Below are 24,848 nucleotides of genomic sequence, written 5' to 3' on the forward strand. Positions count from 1 at the left end.
CAGTCAAAGACAGCACAAAACCTTCTTGTGGATAATCAGTTTGCCTTGTGAGTGAGTGACACTACATCTGAGATGTACAGTAACTTTTTTTTAGGACTGATTAGTATAAATTTGTAAATGGGGGATTTTGGATTGTGAGAAAACGGAACGTCAACCATCTCCTAAAACTGAATTCTGAAGGTCTGCAAAGATATCTCTGTTGATTTATTTTGCAAAACTTTAAAACTAAATCTCATGAAAATAATCAAAGCTGTAATAAAGGAAAATGGACACACTAGACAGGGTGGTGCCTGTACCAGGTGACTGCTATTCAATGTTAAACTTCTGCCAATGTCAGTGTTGACACAAAATGCACCTTTGCATGTATGCGGTAAGAAATATCACTTTCAACAATTCTATCCCAAGTTCAACTGCTTGTTAAAACGGAAACTGCAAGGTCCTTCAGGCTCTGTTTTTATGATTAGTTTCAGTTTGTTTGTGGTGAACCAGATTTGGATGAGATGCACTATGCTTAGTTTCTGATTATTGTCAAACCCAGTGTTTGAACAAGGACAAGTAGACTTGTTTTCAGGAGCAGTTCAGGCAGAGGTGAAGGGGTCAGCCAAGAGCAGAACTGGAGACAAAACAAAGAACCAACAACGACACAGCAAGAGGTCAAAGTTCACGCAACTGAAAAGTGAGATTTACACGAATAATTTAATCCAAAACAAACAAACAAATAAACAAAAAAAAAACACATGACTTGGCAGTGCTGTGAAATAGAATGATGGTAAACAATGAACAGTGGTGGATCAGGTAATTACAGCTGGAGGGAAAACACTGTAAGGAGACAGAATAAAAGGCAAGTAATGGAGACATGTGAGGGAACCCACTTACTGTTTCTAAAGGTCTGGGGATATAACTCCAGAAATGATGAAAAAAGAAAGAAAAAAAACACTCAATTAGCTGCAAAATAATGTTCTGTAAAAAAAGCCTCTTGAAAAATACGTCAGTCTGCAACGGGAATTAAACAGTCCCCATTTGTTGAATCCTCATTAACAGAAGCCTATAAAGTATGTTTAGTGGACCAAATATAACTCAAAAGAAGTACAATAGAAAAAAGGTGATGGAGATTTAGCTTCAGAAGGTCTTCTGTGGAAGCTTCAGCATGTGGTTGATAGGCTTGTAATTTTAATAATAAGTGTACTACTGCTATTAATTATCATAATAAAAGCCTGTAGCACGCATGGTAAAGTTTTTTATTGATTATTAAAGATCAAATAAGCCCTGTATATACCCTGCAAATTGGACAAACTCACGATTTGACGGGGGGGGGGATGGGGGGGAGTTGCATTTACATACATTCCGAAGATGCCCTTAACTCCTGCCCAAAAATATATCCGAGTTCACCTCTCCGTTTCAGCCTTCTAGTTGTTCTAGTCAATCTAGTTACACTTAATCTACAGAAAAGTTAAATCCCAGGCTGAAGCAGTTGTGTGGCACTTACTTTACAAAAGATATCAATTAAAATGTTAAATATCAATCAATCAATCACAGATCAGTCAATGGTCTTCTTAATGGCGTCTTATTTTTATTAGTTACATGCATTTGTTTTATCGCTGTACTATAGTCAATGGGGGAGAATTGGAGAATTGGATTTGGGGTCCCCAGTGGGACAATCATGTAAAATTCTTTCCAGCCTTTCCATCCTTAATGATTAACATGTCATTTGTGGCATTTAATCCATTATTGTTCAATTGATGGGGGATTATTATCAGCCAACATCATTAACGCTCAGGCCTTAGATCATGTTTAATACACTTAATGTGCCTCCGTATAATAAACTGATACCTTAAATGCTTTAAAATTCATTTGGAAGCACTGTCTTCAGTGGCCACAGCACGGCATTCATTTTACAGCACCTCTGTGCTACAGAGTATTGCACTGAATCAAGCCTAAATCCAGAGAGGTCCAAAGAGCTAATCAATGTTCTAGCAATTAACCTGGGCTGAATTAGATTAGAAGTGCTCATGCCTGACTGCTGAAGATTCATGTCATGTACAGGGACTCGTACAGCGCTGCTGGGCTATTACAAATCCCATTAAAACCACAGAACTGGTCAAAGTCAGTTTTAACTGTTAATGCCAAGTTCATTCTCTTCATATAAATAAGAGTTAGTAGAAATAAACAAGACACTGCATAGAAATGTTAGTTTTAGGGATGAAAAAGCAAATCACAGGCAATAACAAGAGAAGGGAAAACTCTTGCGTGTGAGAAAAGAAGGGAGAATTAGACAATCACATCTACAACCAGCAGAGGGCAGTCTTTCACCATATGTAAGAGAACTGTGGTTTTCCAGAGGGATCACTTCACTGGATAGTAGATGGTTGTTGTGATCATGTTAAGCTTGTCTGCTGTATTCTGGGTTTAACCTGAACAGAGACAACTGAACCAACATACCGACGGGGGCGGAGACCCTCTCCCAATCAATGGCACATTCTCATATCGAGGATTTCCTCCAAACAGCATTGACTGATTCCTAAACAAAGAGAAGGCACAAGAATACATGAACCAGAAAGGCTTATACATTTGGACAGCTATTAAAATTATGCTCCTAACATTAAAGAAAAAGTACATGACTTGTTTACACTGTGGTCTCTTGCTGTTTTGATATTTTTCAATTAAACGAAAGGACACTTGAGAGGAAAAAATCTATTTTTTCAATGCATTCGCACATTAACGTGGGGATAGAGGTCTTCTAACATTCCACAAACTGTAAAACAAAGGCAGCTCACAGAAACCGACTGAGTGGTTACGTCAGAAAACATTGGGAAAACCTGGTGTTCTGATTTTGCTCCGCTTATGACGTCAAGGGTATAGATTTTAGATTTATACTTTTCAATCACTGAGCTGGAACCATGTTTATGTGAGAGCGCAAAGACAGGGTTGAACTTCGTTAAGAGAAGAGAAACAAAAATACAGGGCAAAATGAGAATGAGAATAAAGGGAATCAAACAAAAGTTACTTAAAAGGAGAGCTTCTGCTCACTCATTTTTTATTAAATGAATAATCACAATAATCACATTCTGAAGAGGGCTGTTGTAATATGGAGAGACTTGAGCTGTGGTGTTTAATCCTTGTTATTTTTTCTTTTTTAAACCAAAGCAAGTTTCAGACATTTCATTAAGACCAATGGACAGACTCAATTTCATCAAAGACTTTAAATAGGTTATTTACATACATATTTCGTTATATAAAAAATGTTATAAAAGTCAATTTGTTCTGACATAACAACCAGAGGTATGGACATACCCCCAATGCACTTTCACAAATAAGATACTACCTTCCATAAAAGAAACCTGGCTACTTATTAAGTTGCTATGCCATTGCAAAAATGACAATGAAAGCATGTGTATTTGCAGTTGAAACATTTGACCGTTGGTGTATTTACGTGCTCTAATTTGACACTAATCCAGATTTCACAGAATACTCGAATTATTTTAACTGAACTGCAATCCTCGTTAGTTGACACTTATTAGTGACCACACTCTCCCTCCTACCTGAAACATTTGTCTGTCCTTTTACTTGTCAATCAATTAAGTTATAATTAAAAAGTGGTCCTTAACACTATATGTTAGTTTACTGGAAATGAACTTTTTAAAGGCTAAGCACCACTTAATGGACCTCCATGAATATTTCACATTATTGTAGTTAATGACATATATAAGTATGAATTAAAATGAAAATAGCTGCTTAATTTGCTTTAAAACTGACAATTTTATTAAATTGACGGAAAAACCCGAGCTCGCTACGGAAATTCTTGAACGCGACCGTGACGTCACTGGTGGACAACAGCTGAACAACGCCGCGGTAAAACACCGTTATGACTGACTGTTATGACAGTATCTAGCTAAATAACCAACATTATTCATGACAATAGCCTAGCAATAAGCTAAACTCAAATGTAGAGGTACCGTTATTCTTGTAAATGTGATCGAAGTCGAACTCGAATTCATCCGACACTATAAACCTCCGTAATGCAGCTACGTAGCCGAGTATAATCTGAGACACCGAGTTTAGCGAGTCAAGCTAACGTTAACTAACACCAACTAAAACAGGCGAAGTGAGTGTCCTTACCCTGTTTACCTCCATGTTACAGAGGCTCTTGAACACCTTTCGTTGGTGTCCTTACATGCCCATATTGTTGGAAAAGCGCCAGTGAAATGAGCTACAGATAACGGAGTGAGCGGAGGGTCCTTTCCAAAGTGTCCGTTTAAAGTTGACAAATTTAGTCCATTTTCTGGATATTTTGGGATCTTTGGGCCATTTGTGCACAGATGTCCCACTGTACATTGAATGATTGCAGCCAACAACAACACACCTTTTCGTCATTTTGCATTAAATTAAGTGCAGCTTCTAGAGTTGTTGTCCACCATCTACGTCACAGGCAAGACGCCTATTAGAGTTTCCCAACACCGTTGGGGGGGAGGGACCACGGTCTTTTAAACCTTATTCCTTGAATTAGTAAGAAATAACATGTTTTCTGACTATCAATAAACACAAGTTAGGAACTCGAATTCCACTGAATTTATTTGTTTGACACTTTCATAGAGCTGCTGCTTAGCCTTTAAAAAAGTACCCTTCAAATAAAAGCCTTTCAAAAACTTTAAAAATTAAACATGTAACTGGTCAAACAAGTGCTAATTTTTTGGATGAATATCATTTCCATCCCTAGCTCAGACTCACATGTACTCAGCTGTAGGTGCAGTGGAGACTGGCTGAGGTGGAGGCTGGAGGCTGCTCTGGCTGCCCAGACTACTGCTGTAGCTGCAGAAGCTGTGTATGTTTGCTCGGTTTGGATTGTAGGAGGCCATGCGGCGCGCCTGAGGATTAAAGGGGTCTTCCTCATCTATATCATCATAGTTCCTGTCCCTACAGGGGGGCAGAGGAGAGCTCACATCAGCGGAACCCAGGAGGAGTGGCGAGTGCACTGAAACGAGGTGATTTTTTTTTCTTACCTGCTGGCAATGAGGATAAATGCTCGTGGAATGGCACACAGCATGGCGCAGAAGGCACTGGCTGCCAACAGTGAGAAGAGGCACAAATAGAGTAGGCCCTCCACCCCGTCATAGCACACGCCCACTAGGGCATCCAGGTAGTCCTGTAGGGGTCACGACACACACTGAGAGTCTGATTCGCAGTGATGAGTTAGAGTGAAACATGTTGCATTAAGGGCAAAAGGGGCAGCTCACTTTGTGCAGGCTGCGGCAGTCCATCAAAGCGGTGAGCTGGTGCAGATTGAACTCTGTGGAGTTCAAGAGGCGCTGGATGCCCAGCAGATCCCGCTGAGTAACAAACAAGCGCAGTTGCATGAAATATGTTTTAAAAAGTGTTTCTAAATGAGTAAAATAAGCACAATGAATCATTATTCTGAGGAGTTAATCAGTATAAATTGCATTTGTTCATTTTGTTCAACTTCTCCCCAAACGGTAAAGCAATTTGTACAAAACACAGGTTTCTTCCTAGAAATTAAGCTCAATACTACTTTCAATAATTTAATAACGTTCCAGCATTTCTAATTTCACTCCTGGAGTCCACTTAGAACAGTGGCTGCATACTTTAACACTTCCACGAATGAAGACTCAATCATATCATGATGTTACATTTTGTTTTGATATTTATGGTTTAATCAATCATCCTAAAACTGTCCAGCAAAGCCTGAGGGCATCCCCCAGTACTGAAATATCTGATATTACTGATGACACAGGAATAAATTAACAAATTTTTTATATAATTCATACTTCAAGTATGTAGGGAGAACTGTTTATTAATATGTTAGTTATTCCTTGTAGCCTTCACAATATACTACCCACCCTCTATGTCATTCATCCCTATTAACGCTTTAATGGTCTTGCCAACACGGCGGTGGTGCAGCAGGTAGTGTCGCAGTCACACAGCTCCAGGGACCTGGAGGTTGTGGGTTCGATTCCCGCTCCGGGTGCCTGTCTGTGAGGAGTGTGGTGTGTGGTGTGTCTGCGTGGGTTTCCTCCCATGGTCCAAAAACACACGTTGATAGGTGGATTGGCGCCTCAAAAGTGTCCGTAGGTGTGAGTGAACGTGTGAGTGTGTGAGTTGCTCTGTGAAGGACTGGCGCCCCCCTCCAGGGTGTATTCCTGTCTTGCGCCCAGTGATTCCAGGTAGACTCTGGTGACCCTGAATAGGATAAGCTGATGGTCTTGCCAACAAAAAATATTCAGCCAATTGCAGTCACATTTTGAGTAATTAACAAACATGAGCAAGTCTCATCCCATCAACCACAACTTTAAGGGTTTCTAATAAATGGTCTGGTTTTGCCAGGGTTTGGCTGAGGTGCTGCTCTTACCTCGGCGGTGGGGAAGACAGTCAGGGAAAACTGCAGTAGCCCTTGCACCTGAATCTGCATGGTCGTCAGTGACCTCTGAAAGATGGTCAGAGACTGCAACAACCAATAAGAGGAGCTTAATCAAACGCTTTCAGACGTACTTAATTTAAGCTTTCCCTTTAATCTGAGACACGTCCCACTGAAAGAGTGCATATCTGCCCCTCTCTGTTCCAGAGTACGTAATGCATTTGAAATGTGTTCACATTTTGGATTTGTACTGAATCATTGAAAGGCAGATTACAATCAATCATCAGCTTACATTCTGAATGTACATCTGTTAATGGTTGCAGTCTCCATCTGCTTTTTTTACTATATGCTTCAGGCTCATGCATTTTGCCCCAGAGAGGTTTACCTAATAAATGTTAAAAAGTCTTGTTTCAATAACCTAAAATAATGCCTACAATTCTGTAAAAGCTTTTAAAGGAATCCCACAGGCACTCTATAGAAGCCAGACAAAGCTAATTACCACGAACCCACAGACTAAAAGGATTCCCTTTGATCAAAGTTTATTTCCATATCGCCTTTAAGTAATTAAATTAAGCATGCTGATATTTTAACCGTGCCATAATAATGGGTTTAACATGGAGCTTTCTCTCAATTAACCGGTACAATTATGCCATAGGCTCCTAATAATTGCCCTGCTCGGGATGCCTGAGAGGAATTCATAAATAGACCGCATACATGACTTACCTGCTGAAAGGGATTGGGCAGAGTCTGGCTGCAGTAAAGGTAGTAGTGCATGATATCTGCAAGGCGTAAAAAAACAAAGCAGAAACACTTTCAAAACTCTGGCTGAATTTGGTTCGTTGCCTTACTAACTATTCCTCATATCTGCATACAAATGAAGCATACTCTATGGGATATTACACATTAACAAGTGTGCAGGGAATGCAGTGCTGAAAGAAATAACTTGCCTTCATTTAAGAAATCCTTGGTTTGATTGACGATGAACTTGTCAGGGGACACGCAGAAGTCACTGGTGCCCTAAGATATGTCAGACAGTGATTGATTTGATGTACATCAGGGGAGAACATAAAAAAAAAAAAACTTCATTCAACTTAAATTCTTCTGAAATTAAGGGCAATAATGTGTGCGGCTTCACCGCTCTACAGCCACATTCTGGAGGCTCATGTGCCACTGCTCCAGTGTGTCCCATTTTATTTCAAGTTTTCTGTGGAGATTATACAAGCAGTGCCTTCACAGCTGAACATCTGTGGCCACAATATCTGCACCTCAGAGAACGGAAACGGATAATCATTCATTAGAAGTGGTGTTTATAAACGTATATACTTTTTGAGAATGACAAATCGAGAGACTAAGCAGAGCAAGTCACATGACACAAGACTGTACACATCCTTCTGTGTGTGTGTACGTATTCAGGGAATGCTGTGTGTTGTGGAATTCATGCACTTGGACCCAATTTGTTTATATCAGCCTGCTCCAGAACTGTGTAAACCCTGTAATCTACTTTACTGGCCACAACAGGGCCATGCAGTCTGCTCCCACACACACTGGCTGCTTTAAGTGTGCAGGGCAAATGGCCATGCTTAAGCAATTATATCCTCCATGTAACTGCAAGGGTTCGCTGTCCTTGGCAAAAACGAGCCAAACCTCAGCAGTGAGACTCAGGGGGTCTGGGCATGTGGAACCAAACAAGTGAATGTTTTGTGGTAAAAGTGTTCTTGAGGGGGGTAAAATATTACAAAATCATCTGTATGCAAGAGTGCTGAAAGCCTCAAAAGCTCAATCAATAACAGATGAGCGTTTGGAATTTCAATATTATTTGTGCCCAATTACCTCCAGCGTTAGTCATCACCAATTCATAAACCTTCTCTAATGTAAAGAACCAAAAGCCTGAGAATGTGAAAGCAAGGTTGCTTCTTTGATTCCATAGCCTCGTTTTCAGTTATGCTGCATGCCATTTCTATTTGGGGTGCACAGAATATCAGGCTTCGTAAAGTTACTGGCCAATGACTGGAAAAAGTATTTCACTATCCTTACAGAACCTGCTATAGCCACTAATTAATTCCTACATTAATTCACCTTCTGTTCAGGGTCGCTAAAAAAACAATAATTAAAAGCAAAAACGTGAAGCCCAATTTTTAAAGTGCACTGATAATGTAGGGACTAATTTTCAACTGGATCAAATGGACAACTCCATGTAAACGACGTTGAATATCCACATTTGTAGTAAACCCTTAAAATGTAGGTACCTTATGGCATGCTGTTTGTTTCTGCTGCATGTCTACGCTCAATTATGAACACACAGCTAGTATAACTTTCGATACAAGACGCCTAAAGCCTAATTTACACTTCTGTGTCGACCCTATGGCATAGGCTACGCAACGTCCTCAGACATGTTTTTAGGGGGAAGGAAAGATACCACGTGGGAAAGACGTGCCGACTTTGTATTAGTTACTTTCCTGGCACCTCATGTAAACTCTGATCTATCCCAAACAATTATCTGCTCCCTAAATAGTGCACTTTAAATATTTATAAAAGTAATTCTATTGCACCACTACACTGTGTGCTGCAGAGTGTTGAGAATCAGCCCTTGTGTTTGGTAGCACTTTTTGCAAATTCGCAGCTCGTTCTGGTTTCTGTGAGCTGCTGTGCGGACTGACCTATAACAAATAGCTAAGGTTAGTACAGAAAGTTGCTGGTCCAACTTTCAGAAAATCATTAAGGGAGGGAGAGACTAGGCGCTGCAAGCAAACACTGCCCCCCTCTGGCACTCATTGGACATACCGCTCTTATTTTAAAACGCTTAAAGTACAGGTACTCAATATATGGGGTATTGTGCTGATTTTAATGGCAAAGTTTTGAGATACTGTTCTGTGGGCAACACTACACACAACTTGTATAAACTTAATAGAAAAGCATGAAAAGAACAGGCATGCTCTGGAGCAGTCAAACGTGTTTGAGGTCATCCTGATCAAATTAAAATAAGTTGCATTTTCTCTGGAGGAAACAAGCATCATTCAATACCACTGTGATGAATAAAAGTGGTGATCTACAACTCATCATCATCATCTTTCCCGTTTAATCCAATTCAGATTGGTGGTGTGATCCAGAACTCATTTTCCAAAAATAGTACCCGACTTTACTAATCAAATGTTCCAAAAAAAAAATGTCAGGCTTTAGTCCAAACAGAAGCTTTTGCTGCAGCAAAGGGAGATAAACTACCTACTCTGTATATCAGAAGGGTTGGATGGGCAGGTGTCCACAAACCTTTAGCCAATTGATGTATTTAAACTCTCACAACGTCATTGCTGAAATTAAGGCATAGAATTCTATGCCTTACTCTTACTACACTTCATATGTACTTTATTTACAATTCAGATCTCCTACCAACTATCATTATCAGAAATTGTGCTGACTTCGCTAGTTTGGTTTATGTGCCCTGGCAGATGACCAGCACTGCTGCAGGTCAACAGGAATGAGGTCTAAGCAGAGTACAGCCAACTGAGCACTCTTGGACTCTAGCTGTGCCACTGTCAGGATTACAAGTTGGGATTTGACCTGCTGGCAATGGGATGCATACAACTTAGCCAGTTGCAACAACTAGCTGGGAGCCTGAATTTCAATACTAACATGAATAAAAAATGAAGGTTTATTTCATGGAGGTCCATGCGAGAACACATTTGAGATATCTTGCTTCAAGTGTCCTATTATTCATCCCTCGAGGTAACAATCTTAAGTTATTCAACTGTGTGAAAAAGTGTGAATATAACAGCTACACATTTATCTGCTCTATGCACCATTTGCTCCAGCACAACCAACCCCTCTCGTGTCTTCTGTAGGAAAGCTGTACTGAATTATTTTCACTGTGGAAAGGAGAGAATCCACTGGCTGAATCGCTGCTGCCTAACCAGATGTTACATACACAGAGTAAACAAAATCTAATGGAAAAAAGAAAAAAAAAAAACCTGGCAGTTCAGGTTCACTTGGGGTTATGCATCTGCTCTTTCTGACATATCACAATATAATAAACTTTAGAAAAGCTCTCATTCTAGTGTTCTTGATACACAGCATGCAGTTTCCCAGTGATGTTAAGACTGCCTTGAACAATTAATGCCAAGTCAAATGTAACTAGCTGTGCTGTAGGATGTAGGGTCTTGCATGACTTAGAGTGGGCAAGGCATAAGGTAATATAGGGTAGGTTCTATATTATAGAAACAGAGTAACACTTTTATATCAAGTGTGAGAATGTATTATGTCCAAAAGAAAGGCATTATCTTTCTTGTCTCATATGCCCAGCTGAACATGCTGGTCTTGCCCTGCTCTGGTGATATAGACCTGTCATGTGGCCAAGACAAAGAATGTGATAACGTAGTGACTAAAGATATTACTATGTATAGATCTACTTGCATACTGACCTGAACTGAAAGCAAAACCATTGCATCCTTTCCATGAATCACGTCATCGAAATTCTACCATCACTTCCACACCAATTTGCACAAGTGTAATTTACTGAAACATGCAGCAATTACAGTACTTCATCGCATCCATCTTCACACAAATTAAATCCGAAGAAGACCTGTTATTTTCTGTAATTGACTACAGGGTAAAGAACAGCTACAACAAGACTGACGATGATTGCATCTGTTGCTATTTGCTTCTAGAGGAAATAGGACATGTTGTAATATACAGACACAATATTTATGTTACACATTGCATTCAACACTGAGGAGGAATCTGGAGGCCACAGGTCTGAATCAATGTGGCTGAGAATTGTTGGGCTAATCCACTTTACTGAGGGTGACCAGCTTCTGCTCTTGTCCTCCATTGACCACGCTAAGACTCAATCCACAAGAGAAACTGGCTGCCTCCTCCAGAGTCAATGGCTCGTGTCTGAAGGGTGACATCATTAATGGCTTGGTGCCTTGTTGCTGTAGATCTCTCTCTGTAGGGGTAGTTCCTCAAAGCAACCAGGAACCAGAGCAATTACATCTGGGTTAACAGTGCTTTAGAAGGTAACCATTGTGTGGAACAGGAGAAACGTTTAAAGGCTTTACATCCTACGTTCATCTTGTGTTTTTGTATCCCTGCAATCCCCAGTCATAATCCATTTCTAAAAAAACATTACAGCCTTAAACGCAGGTGATGATTCAAGTAAATGTCCTCCATTCTATACATCAATCAAAATCTAATCAGGGTTGAACCACTTAGACGTGTTTATATTACCTTTAAAGATAAGACTGATTTTCATTACATTACAAAAGCACTGTACATGTAATTGAGCCATTTTTGTAGTTTAGATTAATTATGAACCATATGGAGTAGTATTATTTTATTTAGAATTTTAAATTTTAAGATAAAATATAATTAATTTGTGCATAAATACAACATATTATATGTGTAAACGAACGTTCTACAAAAGTGTCCTGCCACAGATACTTTTTTAAATTGATTTTGACAAGAAACCTCTCGTTTGTGTTCATTATAAGATTCTAGAATCCAGTTGTAAGGCAAAATGTAATGTGCAATATGTGCTACAGAAAAGAGATACATTTCTGAATGGGCTGATTTTGCAGTACTGGAAAATATATAAAACTATAAGACTTCTGGATCTGTCAGGGATCATGGTATTGAGCCCAGTTATGCAGCTGTAGAAACTCAGTGGATAATCCATCCCCATGCAGAGAGCTAGGAAACCTGGTGCCACTACTTTGTACATAATCCAAATACTGTAGCCAGCATAGGTACACTGTACACACAAACAGGCGAAAGGTGCGTGTGTGGGGGGGAAAAAAGACAGACACAGAGAGAGAGAGAGAGAGAGAGAGAGAGAGAGAGAGAGAGATAGGAGAAACACGATGGAACAGGGGCAGCAGATTGTCCAGCTTAGCCTTTGAGTGACCTAGACAACAGAGGTGTTTATAACAATAAGCCTAACCTAAATGATCAGGGAGTAGAGCTTTGTAATCTGCTTTGAGAACAGGCACGAGCCACAGAGACACAGAGTAAGTGAATAAGAGTCAGTCACTGAGCCTCTAATCTTCAGAGACAGAGCCTTCCCCCATACGACTGACCTAGAAACACACATCCACTTTGTTTCTAAAAGGGAAGAGGTTTATTTAAAAAAAAAAAAACAGTTGTCCAGCTGTGTGACTGCACAGACCATTGTCCGTAGTGTGTTTTAGCTCGTGTAGGAGAATCAGTGGCAACTCACCACTGCAGTAGCCGTGCCCACTCCCAGAGATGTCCAGCTCAGGATCATGGTCAGCACACCAAACGCCATAATGCTGAAATGGGGAGAGATTTAGGGTCATGTATATCGCATATACTTCCACAAGTTACCTTCAAAAAGGAAGAAAGTAGTATTCTTATGGATAAATAGGAAAAAGTTTTGAGGGCATTAGCGCATTAATTTGGGGATCTGGATCTCCTACCAACACTCAAACTACAAAATAAAACAACCCAATTCATTTTTTGTGATCTACCCGTATCTAAAAACATGGGATAAAATATTTCTTTTATTTTTTGCTGTGTCTAACGTAAAGGGCAGGCACTTGAAACTTTCCCTGCCTCCTTTTCTGAATCTCTCCAATCACAGCAAGGAATCTGCATTTATGTGAGTACACAAATGCAAGGTTAAACAGAGCAAAACATACACAACTAGAGCAGGGAAATGAGCATACTGATTAAACATGGCAAAAAACAACAACAGAAATGGAAGAAGCATTTCTGCACATCACTATTGTGCACCTCATGTTTGGAGTAAATGTATTAAAGGCTAAGCAGCAGCGATATGAAAGTGTCAAACAAATAAATACAGTGTAATTTGAGTTCATAACTTGTGTTTATTGATAGTCAGAAAACATGTTATTTATTACTAATTCAAGGAATAAAGTTTAAAAGACCGTTGGTCCCCAAAGATCCCAAAATATCCAGAAAATGGACTAAATTTGTCAACTTTAAACGGGCACTTTGGAAAGGACCATCCTCACACTCCGTTATCTGTAGCTCATTTCACTGGCGCTTTTCCAACAATATGGGCATGTAAGGACACCAACGAAAGGTGTTCAAGAGCCTCTGTAACATGGAGGTAAACAGGGTAAGGACACTCACTTCGCCTGTTTTAGTTGGTGTTAGTTAACGTTAGCTTGACTCGCTAAACTCGGTGGCTCAGATTATACTCGGCTACGTAGCTGCATTACGGAGGTTTATAGTGTCGGATGAATTCGAGTTCGACTTCGATCACATTTACAAGAATAACGGTACCTCTAAATTTGAGTTTAGCTTATTGCTAGGCTATTGTCATGAATAATGTTGGTTATTTAGCTAGATACTGTCATAACAGTCAGTCATAACGGTGTTTTACCGCAGCGTTGTTCAGCTGTTGTCCACCAGTGACGTCACGGTTGCGTTCAAGAATTTCCGTAGCGAGCTCGGGTTTTTCCGTCAATTTAATAAAATTGTCAGTTTTAAAGCAAATTAAGCAGCTATTTTCATTTTAATTCATACTTATATATGTCAGTAACTACAATAACGTGAAATATTCATGGAGGGTCATTAAGTCGTGCTTAGCCTTTAAAACAGTTCGTTCTGAACAGGGCTGTTTACACAGGGCAGGAAAAGATGATGTGTTTTTTCATCCCTGTGGTATTTTGACCAAAGCAAGGGTCTAAGAACTGTGTTAGCTTGTAGAAAATGGGGTATATGTCCTCTTTAATGTTTGGTATCATTTCCCAATATCCTATTCATTCTAAGTAATCCTGAATTAGTTTATTTGTTACCAATCACTCATGCAAAGTAAAGTTATAGGCTTTTCATATAAGAACTGAAAAAATAGGACTTTGCCCCGCTTTCCTGCAGTAAGACTTGTGTACATAATACGTTGTCTTTAGACTACGTACTGAAACTTAGAAATTTTGATGGCACTTTGCCACAGGAGCATTAGTGAGATGAGGTACTGATGTTGGATGATTAGTTTTGGATCACAAACCCCACCTGACCTCATCTTACAGGTATTGGGAAAAAGCTTACATGAAGAAACATTGGGATAAGGTGTACACCTGCTCGTGTCCAAATCTCACATAAGTGCAATTATACGGGAAGTTCCACCGTTATGTCACCTTATAGTTCATTGATCCTCCAGGGGAGATCTGCCAAATCTAAGTTGTGCTCTAAGGGGTTCATTCAGAAATACAAAGCCCGTCCTGGGATTTTAAAGCTACTTATAGCATTTTTTTTGTTTGGTTTTAATCACATTATATAATTACAAATTGTAGTAGATCTAATTTATTAGCCTCCCTTTAACAAGTTTTCAGTGGTCAGGAGCCCCACGGGAGCACCACTGTGTACGTGTGTTGTATAAACAAGATCACAGAATAGTGCTGCTGGAGTACATTGTCACTAGTGCCGTGAACAGTCCTCCCTACAAGAGTCTAGAAAACAACCACTAATGAAGCATTGGCTGGTGAACAACACAACACCTGTTTTGCAAAAGATGATTTTCCAATAGAGGTGATTGTGTGCACCATGTTTAACAAGCTCAAGTAACACTGATCCAGTTCATACAAACCAGTCAAACACATGCACTCTGTCTATGAAGCCACACAGAACAAGGCCTGCCATTGTCTTGCTGAAATAACCATGGACTTCCCAGGGGGTAGGGAAAAAGCAGCATATGACTCTCTAAAATCCCAATAAATGCTTGCGTCAATGGCACCTTCACACAAGTCACCGATGGAGTGGGCACTGACACACCCCAACACCATAAATGTGCACTTGGTCCATCCAGACTGTTATCAGTGACATTTCATATTTGGAATGGAGATGTCAGGAACGGAGAAAGCTAAAACATGGACACATCTGACCACAGCAACACTTCTACTGTCTTTCAGATCATCTGTGAGGAGCAGCATTTTTGCAAATAGTTGACATATAGCTTTCTTATTGTGTATTTGTGTCATACAGTTTCAGGCTGCCATTACTGATACAACACTGAATGTGTAAAGGGCTTGATGGTCATGCTCATTTTAAAGCAGTTTCCAGTCTTTACCTAAACACACTGAGACATCTCCAGATTCTCTAAACCTTTTCACAATAATATATATATATATATATATATATATATATATATATATATATATATATATATATGGCAGATGGTGAAAGACCTACATTCTTTGCAGCCTCCAATTGAGAAATGATAAAAATAATAATCATTAATTAAAAAAATTAATACATACGGAGAGAGAGAGAGAGAGAGAGAGAGAGAGAGAGAGAGAGAGATCCATCCTAACTTCAATATTCTATAAAGGTTTCACTCTTATTTTGCAAGGGTTCCACCACATCAGATGTGTTGCAGACATCAAATCTCATAGTAAAATCATGTAGGCCAGTAAAAGCTTGGGCCATTTTTTTCTTCGCACTTTTATCATTTAAGTTCAGGGCTGGGTTAATGAATCACAGATTCTTCATTTTAATTACATTTACAAAATGAAAGTGGAGAAAGAGAGAGGGAGAGAGTGAGAGACCGCCAAACAAATTTCCTCAAGATGTCCAAGCATTTTAGCACACATTGTGTGTGTGTGTGTGTGTGTGTGTGTGTGTCAGAGAGAGAGAGTGGGGGTGGGGGTGGTAGGGAAAGAAATAAACGGGAAAAACGACTCCCTGATGGGCGCAAAAAGGTAGCTGAGATTTTTTCAAACTGACTATCTTGCCTGATGGTCTTAAAAGCACCAATAAAGTGGGTTGGAAGCACTTAATAATTAGTTAAGGGTGCACACCCACTCAGAGACAGGGACACACACACAAACACACACACACCCACAAAGCACACACAAAGAACACACTCGCATCCCGTCAAAAGGATCAATAAGCATTAGTGAGGTAAGTGGAGAGAGGGAGAGAGAAAGCTGAATGCATGTGGAATGAGAGAGGGGGAGAATAAAATACCCAGCATGCTGGCGACGCGCTAACCACACAGCCCTTTCTGACCTGGCTCTTTCTTATGCAGCCAGTATGTGATGTTACTGCTCAGCTGAAACTGAACAAGAAAGGGCATACAAGTTAAGAAGGCCAAGAGCAACTGAAAAATGAGCTGACCAAAGGTGGCTTGGTAACTACAGAGCCGAGAAAATAATAGAAGGAAAATGGGAGGAAAGTATATTTTAAAGGCATTTAAACTGTGCATTTCCTGAACATATTGGAAAAACAAAAACCTTGTTATGGAATAAGAAGCTTTTCTGTTTTCTTCATCTGTTTTACTTTCTTATCAGTTCCCTCATGTCCGAGTCCATGTGCTCGTTTTCAAATTGCTTCCATTCTGCACCCTGGCCCTGCTTTTGTCATTTCCTGCCCCTGGTTACTACTTGTTGTTATGGTTTGTGATAGTCCCTTTTTTCTTGTTTAATACTTTTATACACTCTTTTAAATGCCATTATTGTGGCCGTATGTAGTTTGAGTATTTCTTCTGCCTAGCTTGGCATCATCTAAGTAGTGCGGGGTAGTGTTCCTATCCTTGCTTTTGTGTTTTAGTCTTGTTTATGGATTCGATATCACTATAAAGATTTCAATGAACCAAACATTATATTTGCCACGCTGTATCCAAGTTTAATTTATTTCTCCTAGAAAATCAACAAAACAGAGTAGAGAGAGAGAGCTCAATACATTTTGCAGCAACAAACAATCTACAGTCGGTAATTTTTAATCCACCATGAGGACCTCTTTAACAGGTGACTTTAATGAAATGTCTTATGAGAATGCATCTCTCTTCCTATCCTTGGACCTATGCTGTTCATAACGAGGAGAGTACATTTCCAGGCAGGTTGGAGAGAAGATCTCTGCGGTCTCATTTATTATGCAGAAACATGAGAAATACTCACAGTGTGAGCAGCCAGCGAGACTGCTTTGCCAGACCCAAACAGGACACCAGGCAAATAACCAGGTCTAGAATCAGCAGCAGCAGAAACGTCAGCCATCTGAAAGAAACAGAATCTGACACTTATAATAAATCACCCGCTCTCACAGACATGAGGTAACACCTTGTGTACCACTTAATATATAGCACTTAGAAAGAGAACTGTACATCACAACTAACAGTGGGGGTCTAAATGTGCCCGTATGTCTGTTTTACTGCACTTTCCTGACGGTTAATAATTCAGCAGAGCAAATCCATTCACATGAGAATTTCATGAGCCACAGGAAGGTCTGAGAGACAAGATTCTATGTACCACAACTCAGTCTGACAGTGTATCTAACTAAGTGTATGTATATGTGAAGCAATGTGCAGACTTTTGAGATCAAAGTGAACTGGCTTCTATAATAAAGGATAATACTAACTGATCTCAACCAAAACAGCATTCAAATGTCCTATGAAATTTCAACTTTCAAAATTGTTTATTTATTTGTGGATAAGTTTCAAGCCAAAATTAAACAAAGTCTTGTCACAAACTAGACCACTGGTTTTAAATTCGCCACACCCTACACACCTGATCCAGAACACATGGATCTTACTAATTAGATAATGAGTCAAACCAATAGTGATAGACATTACTAAACAGGGAAAAATAGACTAGTTTCTTGAACTAAACAAAATGGCTAAACAATGCATCACAGGAGAAAACCCACACGGATACAGGGAGAACACACCACACTCCTCACAGACAGTCACCCGGAGGAAACCCACACAGACACAGGGAGAACACACCACACTCCTCACAGACAGTCACCCGGAGGAAACCCACACAGACACAGGGAGAACACACCACACTCCTCACAGACAGTCACCCGGAAGAAACCCACGCAGACACGAGGAGAACACACCACACTCCTCACAGACAGTCACCCGGAGGAAACCCATGCAGACACAGGGAGAACACACCACACTCCTCACAGACAGTCACCTAGAGCAGGGCTTGAACCTACAACCTCCAGGTCCCTGGAGCTGTGTGACTGTGACACTACCTGCTGCACCACCGGGCCGCCCCTAATGATTTTCAGCTAGGAGTAAACATTAACAACTTGCACAACTGTATCCTCCACAGTTCCAGTTGTGTTTGTAAATTTTAATCACTATGCAGCTAGGAAACACAAATAGCCTGTTCTAAAAGGACAACTAGAAAAACAATTAAAAACAACCTGGCAACCGAATTAAATCTGTAAAGGGAGTGCCTTGAAAATCTAAGTAACCAGCAATATTTAACAAGCAATTCCTCCAATGCAGCACATACATGTCCCTTTGCCATTTATCTTATTGATTTATAGCCGTCTTAATTCATTTATAGCTGTCTCAATTAGTTCCGTTATCCAGCACTAGGATAAAACTAGTTTAAACTATTCACAAAGCCTCCAGTCACACTGGAGCTAGGTCAAAAGACATGACTTGTTTCCTCTCGCACATCTGTTCTGTCAATCAAATGCAATCAAGCGCCTGACCTGAAATTTCATTTCTGATTGAGAAAATTTGTCAGTATCAAATTGGGGTTAAAGTAAAATAATGTGCCACTGAATTTTAAAAAGCTCTGATTGTGTTACTGACATGTTATTGGCAATATATTTGTTCTTGTAGTGAGTAAAAAGTTTGATGGTATAGTGAGAGACATGGCACAGCATTGTCCAGTTGAAAAAGCATTTTACATCGTTAAATACCTTATTTTAAAACAGTTTAAACAAAAAGAGTAAGTTTAAAACATTAAATACTGGAGTCGTACATAAATTGGACTGATACTCAACTGGAAAAGTACTGTTTATCATGTCAGCATAGTAGACAGAAAGGATGAGAGCAGAATAGGCTGAACATATGTTCCAGGTTGTATTGGTATTACGTTGGCTTCAGGCATAAATGCTACAGGAGGGATGCTACAGCAAGCAAATGTAACCACAATGCCCTGCCACAAGGGCTAAAATATGCTCATACGTCTTGAGAAAGAGAGAATAAGGGAGCAGTGAGGCCGACTAATTCGATTTGCCCTGTGAGTAATGGTGGAAGAGTGCGTGCACGTTCTCGCTCAATACCACAGACCTCCGGCCGTCAGAAACATGAGACCCTCATCAATAAGCCCACTGCTAGTTCATAACACACTGCCCCACAAAACGGCAATGCGATCTTCATAGAGGATATACGGAGTCAATTGGCTGGGACTAACAGCTCCAAAAGGGCAAATGGAGATGGGAAGCCGCTTTAGCACTTGGCTAAAGGTCAATAGCAGAAGTGACTTGTCTATATGCTACAGTGCTAGTTAATGACGCTTGTCCATAGGCCAAAAGTCAGTGGTTAATGGCACTGTAAAGAGTATAATGTGCGATGCTGGAGAACTGTGAGTAACCAAGTTAATAATCCTTCACATATAAGTCACATGCTACAGGAGGGTGTTGTGGGATTGAAGAGTCAGGAATATGGCTGCTTTTGACAACTAAACTATGCATAAGTTACATTCTTTTGGTGTAATTTTAAGATAATTATATAAATCAATGCAGTTCATCAGCCTAGGAGTTGTGACTGATGTTAGTGTTGCACTGGAGCTATTCATATAATGTACCTAACAGTTAATGAAAACATGTATCCCTTTGTGTGGTTGTGGGTTCGATTCCCACTCCGGGTGACTGTCTGCGAGGAGTGTGGTGTGTTCTCCCTGTGTCTGCGTGGGTTTCCTCCGGGTGACTGTCTGCGAGGAGTGTGGTGTGTTCTCCCTGTGTCTGCGTGGGTTTCCTCCGGGTGACTGTCTGCGAGGAGTGTGGTGTGTTCTCCCTGTTTCTGCGTGGGTTTCCTCCGGGTGACTGTCTGCGAGGAGTGTGGTGTGTTCTCCGTGTCTGTGTGGGTTTCCTCCGGGTGACTGTCTGCGAGGAGTGTGGTGTGTTCTCCCTGTGTCTGCGTGGGTTTCCTCCGGGTGACTGTCTGCGAGGAGTGTGGTGTGTTCTCCCTGTGTCTGCGTGGGTTTCCTCCGGGTGACTGTCTGCGAGGTGTGTGGTGTGTTCTCCCTGTGTCTGCGTGGGTTTCCTCCGGGTGACTGTCTGCGAGGTGTGTGGTGTGTTCTCCCTGTGTCTGCGTGGGTTTCCTCCGGGTGACTGTCTGCGAGGTGTGTGGTGTGTTCTCCCTGTGTCTGCGTGGGTTTCCTCCGGGTGACTGTCTGCGAGGAGTGTGGTGTGTTCTCCCTGTGTCTGCGTGGGTTTCCTCCGGGTGCTCCAGTTTCCTCCCACAGTCCAAAAACACACGTTGGTAGGTGGATTGGCGACCCAAAAGTGTCCTTAGGGGTGTGTGTGTGTGTGTGTGTGTGTTGCCCTGTGAAGGACTGGCGCCCCCTCCAGGGTGTATTCCCGCCTTGCGCCCAATGACTCCAGGTAGGCTCTGTACCCACCATGACCCTGAACTGGATAAGCGGTTACAGATAATGAATGTATGAATGAATGAATCCCAATATCCCAAGCTTCCATTATTCTAGATTTCCTGTACAAGACAACATAGAAAATTTAAGACACCAAATATATCTTGGCTGCAGAATTACACTGGAATAAAGTTAAAAAAATATATATAAAATAAATTTGCCAAATTACCATATAAAAACAAAACCGGAAAAAAGAAAGATTTACTGAGTTTTCCCTGGGATACATCACCTGTAGTACTCAATGTAGCTGGCCTGGTCAGCAATGTTTGCCAAGTCCTGTCTGGCCTTGTTGATGTTGGGCATAGCGGTGAGCTGGCGGATAATGTTGTCAGCCATCTGCTGTATGAAGCGCACAGTCTGCAGATAGTCTCCCCGAGGTGAGAAGATTTCATCCAGTCGAGCAAGGTGCTCCTTTAGCCGTGTCTGCATGCTCGTCAAGGAACCGGCAACCTGGGAGAAGAGCAAGGAGATCCATCAGAACTTTAAATATTGTAGCCCAGATACTGGGTTAACTACACTAGAGAAGCAGAACCAAGACTTTGAAAGTGTGCTTTCATGACATTTCTTAAAAGTACTCATTCATTTGTCGTGTCTTCTAATGGATATAATTAACATGGTGAGTAGTCTTAGAGACATTTAATGAATATGAGCCAAAGCCCCTGAGAGATCAGTGAAGCAAACAGTTCTTACCAGCTACATGCTCTCTGTCTGTAATGCAGCTCAAACCTGGAGTCTGAAACAGCTTTGAGCCAGAGTTACTAGGAATAATTAAAGGTTATCTAGTAATTAACATATGCAGCTGTTCAGTCGAATGCAACACAGAAGAGAAGCTGAGTGAAAACAATCATGACAGAGATTGTTCAGGCTCCAAGATGGCTTCAACTATTTTAATGATTTATTGAAGGTTTCCCTGATGAGATTAAGATTCCACTACTTGTGAATTAGCATCATATCTTTGGTGCAAGCCTAAAGAAGCACGCTTAAGACATCAAACATATTTTGTCAGAATAAAACCATGTGGCTGTGAGGGACTATAGTTGTATAATTGTTTTACCCTAATAAATTGATTAGATCAAGTAAATAGGTACATCACCAGGTGTTTTAAAATGTACCTGTAGAACTCGCTGTAGCTGGTCAGTCTCAGCTGCACCGAGGATGTAGAAGCATAAATAAAAAATGTGCTTTTCACTGCATATGAAACTTAGAGGACTGTATTTATTAAGACTTTTTCTTATGAAAGTGCTAATCTTGTTTTGTCTTGTCATTTTCTAATGGATATAATTAACATGGCCAGCACTCTAAGAGGCATTTGAAGAATATGGGACGATGCCCATGAGAAATGGCTGAGGCAAAAGGAGCCATTTTGGAACACGAGTGCTTCTAATCAAGTATGCTTAAATCTCTGGTCTTTTTTTAGACTTTAAGATAAAACATAATATGCTTGCTGCCGACAAAGTCCACAGGGCTGTCTGGTAATGCCATTTATTTAAGCTGTAAGAGGGATAACGCAGACTTTTCTTTTGAACTCGTCCAGTTGGGATGCACAGGCGTCTGCGGACCTGATTGTGGATTTACCAAAATTTCATAGCAAGTGTGATGACATAAAAGAAATGGGACAGCTCCAAATATAATCAACACAAATCAAATATTTTTGACAGACAAACAACTTATGTCTCACAAAGTAATTAATACAAATCTAGTGCAAAATATGCAGATTTGAATGTCAATATTAAATATGGAATTGGGGCAATCTGAAGTTCCCTCTCACAAGAGTTTTTTTTATGCTTGCAACAGATCCAACGCAATAAGCTTGAGCACTTTAAATCTTTGGTCTCCGTATTCGGTTCCTGCAGATTTCTGACTGATGTTCGATGACTTTATTAGACCGGGCAATGCTTTAAGCCAAAGCCTGGGTATCAGTGTTTACAGCAGTGAGACGAGGGAAGAGTACTGTTCAGAGCAAAACAACCTGAGGGAATGATTTTTTTTTAATCTTCTCAGATGTGCTACACTTAGTTGGTCTTGTCTCCTAACAGATGTAAATAACATGGTCAGCACTCCTAGAGGCATTTGGTGAATATGGAATGAAGCTTGTGAGAGACAGAGCCAAGTGCAATTAAAGGAACACTAGGTAAGATTTTGGTATTTCGCTCATGGGGCTCCCCAGGTGTAATTGATAGTGTTGGGGGAGGGGGGGCACGTATGATTTCCTACCCTCCTCCAAATGTTACATAGTACAGTTTCTGCAGTGTTGAGCCCAAAGTAGCAAAAGCAGAAGCTCTTTCCTAATAATTATACATCAGATAAACATCACAATGATCACGAAGCTGTAATTTTAAGGTAAAAACATTACATAGTGTTCTTTTAAATGTAATTTAGTAATTAACAAATAAAGCTGCTCTATGGAATTCACATTTAGGTCTCATGGTGGCTTGCTTCACTCATTTATTTATTAATTAAATCAACTTGGCACACAGAGTTTCAGTACTGGACTAGTGGAATTTAACCTTCCATTCAAGGTTTAAAACTAAAACAAAGCCAGATTTAAAGAATGAATACAGAAGACCAGTTTGCATTAGTCAAACACTCCTTCTGGATCAACGCAAAACATCTGCTTACAGTCAATTTTATAGTTTATTTATTTTTTTTTTTTTAATTATTATTGTGAGCTTCTGCTTACAGTTTGTCAAAGGGAGAGGAGCACAGGGGAGCTGTCAGAGATGTCAGGCTATTCATTTGTAAGTGATTGTTGATGGGGCTTTTAAAGTCAGGTGAAGTAGAGGTCTGACTGGAAAGAGGTAATAAACAAGTGTGAGGGAATGACGCTCTTTTCATCGAAGTGCTTTAGTCTCTAAGAAGCAATTTATACGCTCCGTGTGTTTTCTTGACTTAAAGAGTTTTAAGCGAAAAGGCCCCATTGACTGAACGTTGTGACTCAGAAAACAATATATTTGCATTTATTTAATCGGTCATATTAAACAATTACCTGCAGCAATAGCATCAATTCAAGTCTACTCTAGACTAGATCTGTTTTTAATGTGTTTCAAATGTATTGTTCAAGTAGTTTTTAAACTAAGACTGTTTATGTATAGCTCTCCATCTGCACAAAGTAGGTAAAGCTTCCCCTGCAATAGAGCAGAATCAATCTGGAGATGCAGTGCAAAGCCCATCTGTCCAGTTCTTCCATTTATGTCCCACAGGAAATTAGAATGCTTGTGGCCTGCCTCTGTTTACAACCCTTGGGGCTCATCCAAGCTTAGCTTCCAATGAAATCTTATATGTATGTCTCAAAAGCAGCTTCTCTTTCCTTCAGAGCATCTCGGAAATCATGGATTGTTGCAAACGTGTAAAAATCAGCTTGTAGAATTAAAAACAATCTCAGAGCTACAATTACTCAACTATTTTACTTTGACCGATCCAGTCAAGCTTAGCTCTGTGAAGTGTGAAAATTTGCACCTGTTTTCTGCTTCCTCAAGTCAGGTTCTTCACAGGGAACTAAAATGGATTTATTCTGTTGTGGTCTTCACATGATTTATGTTAGGTCCACTTTCATTTCGCAACATCGAGTGATAGCGCAGAGCCCAAACCCTAGAGGGTTTTGGAAGAACGCACAAGAACGGATGTAGATAACCCAGCAGAAAGAGAAAGCCATGTTTAAAACTATGGTGTTGCTGAAATCAAATTGAGGCAATTTTTCCTCTTACCCCAAATGTAGTTATACTGTGTAATGCCATTGGGCCAGAAAACTCACTGCAAAGAACATGTCAACATGGTATTATTTTCCCTTCTATACAAGGAATAAAATCCCATGTTCAGAGGCAATAAATAAACATGATAAATAACCACACGCCAGCATACATCTATACGGCATGTCAACAAGGAAAAAAATTAATTACACAATCACAAAAGCTAAACCTTCAAGAACATTCACACACCAACCTTACTTTGAAAACAGAAATGGAGTTTCACACAGGCAGAAAGTCTAATGGCTGACAAACTGTCCTGTCAGCTGTCTTGAAGGAGTGTAAGCATAATGAATCACAACATAAGCATATATTCACGTATCTGTCATTGTTTGTGGAACAAAGGGAGAAGTGGAAGCAGATGTTGAG

General features: G+C 40.3%; 1 protein-coding gene across 1 annotated transcript in view; it reads right to left on the reverse strand.

Moving 5' to 3' along the window:
• Positions 1-24,848, reverse strand: part of ttyh2l (tweety homolog 2, like) — a 57,041-nt gene that overhangs the window by 3,009 nt on the left and 29,184 nt on the right. Inside the window, exons 4-13 of the mRNA XM_066642930.1 lie at positions 20,966-21,186; positions 17,239-17,334; positions 12,576-12,648; positions 7,315-7,384; positions 7,091-7,146; positions 6,362-6,454; positions 5,232-5,324; positions 4,998-5,140; positions 4,726-4,911; positions 2,440-2,518 (exon numbers count right to left, since the gene is read on the reverse strand). Of these exons, the coding sequence (XP_066499027.1) occupies positions 2,440-2,518; positions 4,726-4,911; positions 4,998-5,140; positions 5,232-5,324; positions 6,362-6,454; positions 7,091-7,146; positions 7,315-7,384; positions 12,576-12,648; positions 17,239-17,334; positions 20,966-21,186 (1,110 nt within the window). The remainder of the gene's footprint in view (positions 1-2,439; positions 2,519-4,725; positions 4,912-4,997; positions 5,141-5,231; positions 5,325-6,361; positions 6,455-7,090; positions 7,147-7,314; positions 7,385-12,575; positions 12,649-17,238; positions 17,335-20,965; positions 21,187-24,848) is intronic.

This window comes from Hoplias malabaricus, chromosome 13 (assembly GCF_029633855.1).
Source record: "Hoplias malabaricus isolate fHopMal1 chromosome 13, fHopMal1.hap1, whole genome shotgun sequence".
Lineage (NCBI taxonomy): Eukaryota > Metazoa > Chordata > Actinopteri > Characiformes > Erythrinidae > Hoplias > Hoplias malabaricus.